This window comes from Tubulanus polymorphus, chromosome 6 (assembly GCF_964204645.1).
Source record: "Tubulanus polymorphus chromosome 6, tnTubPoly1.2, whole genome shotgun sequence".
Taxonomy (NCBI): Eukaryota; Metazoa; Nemertea; class Palaeonemertea; order Tubulaniformes; family Tubulanidae; genus Tubulanus; species Tubulanus polymorphus.
This window is the reverse complement of record NC_134030.1, coordinates 16,102,300-16,112,705: the sequence shown is the minus strand read 5'-3', so window position 1 is coordinate 16,112,705 and position 10,406 is coordinate 16,102,300. Positions and strand designations below refer to the sequence as shown.

Genomic DNA, 10,406 nt, shown 5'->3' with positions numbered 1-10,406 from the left:
TGAAGTCTTCAGCCTGATCGATCGACCTTTGTCTGGTGAGCATTCTGTTTATCAGTCTTATTTCTTTACCAACTAGTGAGGTTGGGATTTGGAAGTTTAATGATTTAGATTTTGTGAGGTTGGGCAGTTAAGATTTTGCGCCAACTAGTGATGTTGGGCAGTGAAGATTTTGCGCCAACAAGTGAGGTTGGGCAGTGAAGATTGTGCGCCAACTAGTGAGGTTGGGCAGTTAAGATTTTGCACCAACTAGTGAGGTTGGGCAGTAAAGATTTGTGCCAACAAGCGATGTTGGACAGAAAAAATTTTGTGGCAAGCAATGGCTTAAGGGTTAATGGCTTGTGCTAGCTAAGTATATGGCTAGCGAGGCCGGTAACATTTTTGGCTAGAATGTGTTACACGTAGTTTGGTTTTAGTATGTCTTCTTATTAACAGCGAATACTGCTCACAAATTCATACATTTTATTATTGTTATTATTGAGATATCTCAGGCTGCTACACTTGTATTATAGTAAGCTTTTATCATTGTTATCTGATCCACTGCATGTGATATACACTAAATTTCTTGCCCTTGGATCTTTAGAGGTCTCTGCAGGTCTTTACCTCGGTTCTTTAACCCTTGTTTGGCTCGGGCGTTTGGGAATTACCTCGTCGTTCTCAGGGTGACTCATACCCTAGTGGACTTCGTTCACGCGAGTTCGGCCTTGGGCTTCCCACCCCTGGTTATATTTTGTATTAATTGACACAATTGTCTGCTTTCATCTTTATTGCTTATTTAATTTTTTCTTGGCTACCTGGGTGGGTTTTTGCCGCCCAGGTTGAACTTGCACTGCGGAATCCTACCATCAAGAAGCAGCTGCTCAAACTCACAATTTGGTCAACCGGCAAATTTCTTGCCCTTGGATCTTTAGAGATCTCTGCAGGTCTTTACCTCGGTTCTTTAAACCTTGTTTGGCTCGGGCGTTTGGGAATTTTCTCCTCGTTCTCAGGGTGACTTATACCCTAGTTAACTTTGTTCACGCGAGTTCGGCCTGAGGCTTCCCACCCCTGGTTATATTTTGTATCAATTGACGCAATTGTCTGCTTTCATCTTTATTGCTTATCTAATTTTTTCTTGGGTGGGTTTTTGCCCCGGGTTGAACATGCACTGTGGTAGTCTACCATCAAGAAGCAGCTGCCTTCCTATCCCTCTCTCTTTTTTGTTGATGAGTGTTGGGAGGAGAGAGGCATGAGAAAGGGGGAAAAGGATAGATAGTCGCCTGATCTGATCATCTGGGTCCTCACATATTCAATCGGAATACGAAAGTCATTTTCTCCCAATACTCTATAGTGGACGAGTATACATAGGGGGAGTTGATGTCACTGGGGAAACGGATAGTTTCTCAGTGACATCAGCGACACCAGTGTAATAATCTGACACTACACAGTTTGCCTGAAGACCCGGTGGATGATGAGTCCGTATTGTGGCTGGATGGACCCTCGCTTTTCCCCATCTGGTGTTGACTTACGATCGCTTTTTTGGCTCCCTCCCTCCCTATCTCTTTCTTTCTTGCCTCCATGTACATTCGCCCGCGAAAAGTCATTTCCTCCCAATACTCTATAGTGGACGAGTATACATAGGGGGAGTTGATGTCACTGGGGAAACGGATAAACTTGAGGTGCCGTTGGAAAAGAGAGCATTTTCTCGGTTTGAGCTTGAGACCGGCTTTCTGAAAGCAACAAAATACCTCTTGTTACTGCATCAGATGGGTTGGTAAATCATGACTAAACACCACTACATTATCCAGGTAGATAAGGCATGTTTTCCACGCAACATCATCCAGTACCATAACCTATTTTGCATCGTCTAACCACCAATGATAAGTCTTAAAACTGAGTCCTAATTTGATCAACCTCTAGACAGCTCTGACAGAAACAACTGAAATCCCTTATCTCTAAGGCCAAATGACCATCTTTATCGGTAGCTTTTCTAAACGCATGTAACCGCCGGCAAAACTTAGCCATGTTGTTCTCTGATGATTGTGAATTTCATTGGTTTCTGTAGGCCCTGTGCATTCACCAATGAATAGTGTAATAACATGGTATTTCTATGTAGCTATGCATAGGCCTATTTGATAACCACAGTCAATTGGAAAGTTTTTCCTAGGCTATGTCATGTTCTATGATTGTGGTAAGTTTCGAGGTCATTAGCTCCTGGTTATTTTCACCTAGGGGTGTTGATTTGAAGTTGTCAGATTGTCAAGCATTTCACCTAGAGTGCATAGTATCCTTCCAGTCTAACCTGAAGATCTGAATCTGCCTCTACCTGGGTTCAGTAAATCCTCCCTTAATGAACACCTCTATTTAGTTAACACCTCTGCCCGAAACCAAATTTTTCTTATTTTCAATTTAATTCTGTTAAATTGAATATTTCAACTTAGGCCTTTTTTTAAATTAGTTGGAGTACGGATGGTGCGCCGTGGTTTTGGCGCAATTGCCGATTGGGAAAAATTTTTTCCCCGCCTCCTGTGGGCAATCACCAAAAAGATATCATAAAATGAAAAACATTTTTAGCCCACTGGGGACTTTAGTCCCAGCGGGCTATTGCGTTCACTTTTCGTCCGCCGTTCGTCCGTCCGTCTGTCCGTCCGTAGAAGGAATCCAGTTATTTTAGGAAGTTTTGAAGACGCTTCAAGTTAATGTCTTGATATTTGGTTTGTATCTACCCTAGACACATGTTCAGGCCAAAAACTGGCCCTGTCAGATTCAAGATGGCCGACTGGCAGCCATTGTTGTTCGCCAAAATCAGCACTTTTTACACATTTTCGAAGCTTTCGAGGGAAATTTTGAAGACGCTTTTATCAATTACATTGATTGTTTGTATATATTTGAATCCCCCAAGGGCCCAGCAACATAAGAAAAATTGGGTCGGTCGGACTCAAGATGGCCGTCCTATGACCTTTTTAGTGGCCAAAAATTTAAATTTTGGCCCAAATTCTGAGTCCTGTAGCTTCTTACAGGTTTGCCATTTCTCATCGCAATTTTTGATGGGTATTTTTGAAAAGGGATGTTGTATACCTGAGACATGTATTTTTGATCAGCCAATTATGGCACAATTGGTGGCCATCTTGGCGTCATCAGTGCTCATTCGTAGGTGGGAAAAAGTTTTTCCACATTATATTGATATCTAAGCATATTGTGTTACCACAATGTATTGGAAAGTTGTAGCTCATAACGTTTTCTATGATTTTGGTCAGTTTCAAGCTCATTGCTTTTTGTATATGGCCACCAGGGGGCATTGAATAATACAATGACTTAGTATTTCTATATTATATTTGTACCTACACATATTTTGTTACTTAATCAATTGCAAAGTTGTAGCTCATGACATCGTCAATGATTGTGGTGAGTTTCAAGGACATAATATATTCTATATGGTCACCAGGGGGCGTTGAATAGTAGAATGACATAGTATTTCCTTATCAGATTGGTACGTAGGGCTATTTTGTTACCATGATCCATTGCAAAGTTGTAGTTCATGACATGTTCTATGATTGTGCTGAGTTTCAAGGTCATTGGGTTTTCATATGGTCACCAGGGGGCGTTGAATAATACAATAACTTAGTATTTCTATATTATATTTGTACCTATGCATATTTTGTTATTACAATCAATTGGAAAGTTGTAGTTCATGACATGTTCTATGATTGTGGTGAGTTTCAAGGTCATTGGGTTTTGCATATGGTCACCAGGGGGCGTTGAATAGTAGAATAACTTAGTATTTCTTTATTGAATTGGTAACGAAGCATATGTTGTTATCACAATCGATTACAAAATCATAGCTGCTGACATATTCTGAGATTTTGGTGAGTTTCAAGGTCATTGGTTTTTGTATATGGTCACTAAGGGGCATTGAATATTGAAATCGTTTGATTGTTGAGCATTTGAAACCACTTCCCAAGTGAAACCACTTCCCATGGTGTCCCTGGACCCCTAGTTTTTTATTTCCGTGCCCGCTCGATTAAAACAAACTTGCTATTAAAAAAAATGAAAGTTTATTTTCTTGGCAGCCGTTGTACAAAAAAAGATCATTACATTATAGAAAAATAAAAGTACGCGTATGTTTCATGTCAGTGGTTCTTAGTACTTAGTACAACAGTCAAGATGGCTGCGCCTACTCTGCCACCGGCGTGCTTTTTGTTAATCGCCAAAAAGGGTTCTCATGACACCGAACGGTGATAAGTGGAGCTTTCACTTAATCTTCCGATATCGCAGGTTCCATCAATGATATGTGGCAAGGAGGAGGTGGTAGAAATTGAAGGGGGGAGTTCGGAGGATAGCCGGTAAATTTGTTTCGTTGATAATGTTATTTCTCCAAATCAATTCAACTAAATTTATTGAGTCAAAATACGTCACCGCGAGAATATTTTGCGGCTGTAGGCCTATGGACACTTCGACTTTCATTGTATTGATATTTATATCTGATTTTTATGCCATTTTTCAGCAATTCAACAGATTTCTAATAGGTACAATATTGTACAGTCAGCTTTCAAATGGTGTCTTATGTTTTCATATAGCTATTTTGAATCGGAGGTTGAGGAGGAAGATGAGAGAGTGAAGGAGGTTGAAAATTCATTTACAACTGTACAGCCGTTTTGTATGGTCTGCCTGGAGGACAGTCTGCCAGTTGTTGGTCGTGGAAAAAAATAAAAATGAGTCTGATTTCTAAAAAATGAAAATGATTTCTTGTGTTTGACACTACAAATAATGAGTTTTTATGGTTTTTAGATATATTTCTCTCTTTTTACTTAGGCATTTGTCTTCAATGCCACCTATATAAAGAATATTCTGTTTAAATCATTTCTTTAATAACTTAATTTCTTTCAAGCAGTCATTTGAATAGGAAAATCAATGTGAGAGGTGCTTGAAATGTAAGAAAATTATTTTATTATTTCTAATCCTTCAGAAAATAAATGCAAAAACAAGACAAAAAATAAATCTTTATTTTTCTTGTTCTTTGCCCTTCCAAAAATAAGTACAAAATCCAAAAAAGAATCAGGGATCCTGGCACTGGGTTTTCAATACCGGTAAAAATAAATTTCAGTGGTCCCATGAACATTTTTCTCACTATAGAGACGTTATACTGTAGTTGTTCTCTTTAACTCATAATTTTTACAATAAACGAGAGAGGTCTCGTAATGCTAAGTTGATTATTGATATGCAAGGACCTACAACCTACATCATGGATCCAGAGGATCATAGTGGAGAAACAAAAAAAACGTTTAATTTTGACCACAGTTATTGGTCGTTTGACGGCTGTAAAGAAGAACCAGATGGATTCTTTGGGCCAGACCTGCATCATCCAAATGGACATAAATTCTGTGACCAGGTAGGATTTAATCCATTAGAAATCTAACCTTTATTTATTTGTAGACCACTTGGAAAAAGACCCGACTGGCTTTGCGTTTCATTCTTTTATATTCATATAGCTCACTCGATAATATGATGGCCGTTTAATGGGCTTTTTCACCGAGGATTATTTGTCTGCATTCTTAGACATGTCGCTTCTTTTGTAGGCCCTAGAAAATTCTAGGTTTTCTGCTAGGCCTACTTTCACAGGCTGTTAATCTGGTGATCATTCGGAATCCAGTTCAATTCTATTCTGCATTCAAATCAATGAGACCAAGGAAAAAGATTGTTCTGGGGTATTTTTTCCTGCCAGCTCCCTGTTTGTGTATGAAAACACAAGATTATAGGTATTGATGGGGAGTGTATTTTGACAAATATGACCCACAGAATGCATCATTTGCCATTTATGATGCCATTTGCCACTGTGCCCCTTGGGGCTATTACACTTTAAAATTATCTACTACTATGAGAAAAGTTGATCAAAATTTAATTGAAATGTAGAAGAAATAGAAGTGCAGTAACTGAGTAACCACTCGCAAACCTGGTGGATTGTAACATGGAATCTTTGATCGATGCCGTTGAGGGTAGGCCTACTCCATTGTCAGAAGACCCTATCATATTCCTCATGATTATTATAGGCCTAAGGGTTTTCTGCTGTTTCACAGAAAACCCTATTCTATCCCTCAAGATTATTTTTAAGGTTCTCTGACCGCCTGTCCTTGTATTTCTTCTGGTTATTGTTATTTTTTCCCCTTTTTTTCAAACAAAACATATACATGTACTCTCTCAGATTTGTCCTCTAAGTTTAGAACTCTTGAATGCCTGAACCCGGCCTGATTTTTATATGTCTAAGGTACATGCATTCAGCATTTTTCACCCAGCTGAGTGATTAGCCTGATTGATGCAGTTGGTACCATACTTGTCAATGTCTACTATATAGCCAATTGCTGGTTCTAGACCAGGCTGCACTCACATTCCTGCCAACACATTCCTGTGTGATGCATTAGGCGTTAGGGTAACTCCACGTAATTTCGGAAGCCGTTTTTTAATCAACTAATTTCACGGGCATTAATCTTCGACTATAGGAATTGCCAATAGCACTTTTTTTCATAGCCGCATATTTCTGCGATCATTAAGGAATCGTTTAAAACGAGTTCCCTTTAAAAGATATGTCAATTTATGTCATTTTAAGAGACAACATAATTTCGGAATACCTGGTTACGTAAATTCGGAAGCACTCCACATAATTTCGGAAACGAAATAACGAAAATATTTGTTATCATTTATATGTACTCACAACGCGTCGTTCTTGGACAATGCCATGTTGGTAAAGTAGGGGAGGTAGCTATATGAACGGTAGTTGGACAATGCCATTTTGGTTAAGTAGGGGTGGTAGCAATGTCATTGAGGTTCGAATCCCATTATTAAACTATTTTAATTTCGCGCAAATTTTACGACGATTAATCAATGTATATGTCATTTCATACAATGTTTTTATATAAAACAAATTCTTTTTATATAAAGTTGATGAGATTAAAAAATACTGATGCTTCATAGCAATATGGCAACGCTAGTTGGACAATGCCATTTGGGTAAAGTAGGGGTGTTAGCAGGTGATTGATGTTCGAATCCAATAATTAAACTATTTTAATTCGCGCAATTTTAGCCGATCAGCTGATTGAGGGTAAACAAATAAACAGAAGCAGAAGTTAAGTATTTCAAACTTTTATATTTCATAACATATTCGTATTGCACAACCCATATATTATTGCTGTTATGTATTTTGAAAAAATAACTTATATGCCTACCTGAATAATAAAATATCAGGCTCATAAAAAAATAAGATTTGTACCTATAAAACTAAAAACTTACCAAAAACCTAACATTTACATCCATAAATTAGAAATAAAACATATATTCCACTGATTAAGTTGACAAAAATATTTTGATTTTAGAATGTAGCGAACACGTCCATCGTATTTTGGAATTCTTCTTTTGGAAACTCTAGCTGCATCCTGTTGTTGATGACTTTTGGAGGGCTTAAATCATAGATGATGTTTTCTGTGGGGTGCTCCTTGATGATGTCTACATCCGGCCATATAAATGAATTTTTAGTTTCACATGGTTGGTTAAGAAACTGTACCATCACTACGTCTCCAAAGGCAAGAATCTCTAAGATCTGAAAACAGATTTCATGAATTGGGTAAGCCATTGAATGCATTTGTTCTCAGAACTAATTTCAAGGAATCGTACCACTCCAAAATAAAGATGTTTTCGTCCACGATTGCCCTCTTGGTATAGTGCTATGTAGACACCCTCACTGTTAAAAGAAAACGACCATTTTCAAGTCAGTATACAAACAAGATCTAAACTACAATTCTACAAGCCTACCTAATATTTATTTCTTGTATTTTAGGCATACTTGCTTCAGGAATTTGATCATCATCTTGAGTTTGATCATCATGGCCCTGAAATGCATGTTTTTCATTGACAAATAATGAATCATTGAATTAACATTCTCAAATGGTTTTGTTATCTACTTACTGGAATATTTGATGCCTCTGGTCTCGATGAAATCTGCAAAAAGAGCGTGACAGGAAAAATGTAAATAAATGGTACATTAAAACCATAACCTATTTGCAGCACTATTTTAACTTACAGTTGTAGTGAGTCTTTTTTGCCTCTTTTCAATTCTCTCTTGTTCTTTTTTTTCTTTTAGATTTTGCTTAGCAACCGCATTCGCATAGGCATCGTCAGCAGTAAGTATGAAGTATCTCTTCTCTTCACATTTTCTCTTCTTTTTTGCTAGTGTGACCACAGGGTAATCCAAAACATCGTGATCTGGATCAGCTGATAATGTTTTGAGAATCGAAATGAGATATCTCATATGGAAAAATATTTGTATTTAATTCATTCTAAATTCTCTGTTACCTGGGGACGAGTTGTTATCAAAAGGAAATATAGGTGGCGCTTCTGTCTCCGCTGTTAAAAACTGAAAGATATATTTCATAAACATATGTGAATACTCCATTTAGATGTGAATGTAATGTGAGGAAAACAAATCATGAAAAATAAAAGGATATTTGTTGATTGTTCGTCAGCACTTGAAAACTGAAATGTAAAATCATTAGGTGTAAGTAACAACAAAGAACACAATAGAACCAATCTGAATCTGTTATTCCAACACAGGTAAAATAATAATACTAATTAACAAACAATGAACCTATAATTAATAAAGTTTTTTGTTTCACACCTGAGATGGATTTTCACTCGTTGATTGATTCTAGATAGTAATTAAGGTTACAGGTCATTGCAAGATATTTTAAATGATTTTGTCTATATTTACGTTTTGTATGTTTTAGTGTGAAAAGTCATACCTTATTTGATTCCGACAACGGAACATCACTACATGGTGTAGGATCGGCGATCTAGAATACCAATACACATCATTGTATTCAAATAACAACTTGGTAAGATCATATGACCCGGATAGAAAATAACTCACATCAGCAATGACTGTTGCAATTGTAGTTGTAGATGGAAGAAATGCCTCTGGTGGAATTATAGAAGGATCGAATGGATAAATCCCGCACGACCTGAATCCATTAATTAAGTGTTTAGGCGAGATACTCTGCCAAGTAGGTGTAAAGATTTCAAAAAAACAACTCTTGTTAATGATCCGACCTGGATTTTGATTTGAGAAGTTTTGACAGAGGCGATTCCATGAGGACTTTAATGTCTTAAAACACGATCTAAAAAAGAACACATACCGCCGCAGTCATTAAATTAGATTGTATAAATCAATAAGGGCAAAAAGACCTACCGATCTAGAGGCTGTAGCCAGTGTGATGTGTGCTCTGGGAGTTCAACTAATTTGATGTTATTTTCGCGAGCCAGTTCCACCAATTCTAAGAAATTGTGGCTATTATGACCATCTGATATCAAAACTTGCGGGCGAACTCGGCCGATTGCTGGTAAAAAGCTCTTCTTAAACCACAGTGTTGCGATTCCCTATTATGATAAAAATTATGGAAAGTTAGATAGATTAAAAGTAAGTTGTTGATTCCTGGTTATGTATAGGCCTATTATTTGTAACCTGCTTTGTCCATCCACTTTCAGAAACAGACACCGTAGTTCCGGGAGGTGCTCGATTGGAATCAACAGACTGCAGTGATGCTGCCGTTTTCCCTTTAAAAATTACATTCGGTGCTAGCATCTGCCCTGCCGCATTACCACAAGCCATGATGGTAATAGTTTCACGATTGCCACTAATGCGTGCCTGCACATATCTGCTTCCCTTTCTGTGAATGAAACACAATTCTTAGTCTTATTATCAAACCTTTATGAGATATCTGTTTTATATTTTCAGAGGACTTGGTGTGCATTTTATGACAAATTTACAGTTGTATTTGATTCAAAGGGTCATTGATTCCATTAAACTATGATAATAAATGCCACAATTGATACAATATGTTAGTTTATTTGCTGAAAGTTCGAGATTTTGACTAAAAAATTGGTTAAAAATCATGCATGATAGTGAAAAAATGTACGGGTATGTATAGGTATATATCTACATATTGCACTGAGGAATATTAGCCTACCTATCTATTGACACAATGTCTAGAATTATCATTGAGCTAATGTTCAATTTTCATACCTAGCAACTATTTTCCCAGGGACATGGGAAAACTGCAGGCCGGTTTCATCCATGTTCCAGATGTGCATTGGTTGAAGTCCTGCCAATGCACATTTTGCTGCTCCAAAAAACATCCCCACTTTTTTTACATTCATACACTGATGCCTGATGGCAGCAGTGCCTTCGGGCTTGCGCAGTGTTACTGACGGATTTCTGGATTTAAACCCAGCCCAAAACTGATCACTTGGGACAATCTAAAAGAAAAGACTGCATTATTAAATTCATGCTTTCAAATAACAAATCCTAATGATGTTGGCTAATTGACAAGCACCTCCTTGAACGGTTTTCCACGTTTCAACGCAAGATCTCCAGCATATTTCAGAAA

The 10,406-nt window shown here is 37.6% G+C and overlaps 2 protein-coding genes and 1 long non-coding RNA gene across 9 annotated transcripts in view; 1 reads left to right on the top strand and 2 right to left on the bottom strand.

Annotated features, from left to right (window-relative positions):
* Positions 1-5,154: 5,154 nt before the first annotated feature.
* LOC141906818 (kinesin-like protein KIF28) overlaps positions 5,155-10,406 on the top strand; it is a 139,057-nt gene continuing 133,805 nt past the window's right edge. For 6 of the 7 annotated variants that reach the window (XR_012619423.1, XR_012619424.1, XM_074796214.1 and 3 more), the window contains exon 1: positions 5,155-5,365. Coding sequence is in view for 4 of the 7 variants with exons in the window: in XM_074796214.1 (XP_074652315.1) it covers positions 5,195-5,365 (171 nt within the window). In the remaining 3 variants the exon portion in view is untranslated. The remainder of the gene's footprint in view (positions 5,366-10,406) is intronic. The other variant, XM_074796219.1, reaches the window with a different exon arrangement.
* LOC141907095 (uncharacterized) lies at positions 7,918-8,841 on the bottom strand. Its single transcript, XM_074796664.1, has 4 exons — positions 8,763-8,841; positions 8,317-8,496; positions 8,045-8,235; positions 7,918-7,962 (listed from the first exon to the last, which is right to left on the bottom strand). Exons 2-4 carry the CDS (start codon positions 8,414-8,416, stop codon positions 7,918-7,920), a joined length of 336 nt encoding a protein of 111 aa, XP_074652765.1. The 5' UTR covers positions 8,417-8,496; positions 8,763-8,841.
* Positions 9,577-10,395, bottom strand: LOC141906819 (uncharacterized). The gene is made up of 3 exons (XR_012619425.1): positions 10,353-10,395; positions 10,043-10,275; positions 9,577-9,686 (listed from the first exon to the last, which is right to left on the bottom strand). It is a non-coding gene; the product is annotated as an uncharacterized LOC141906819 (long non-coding RNA).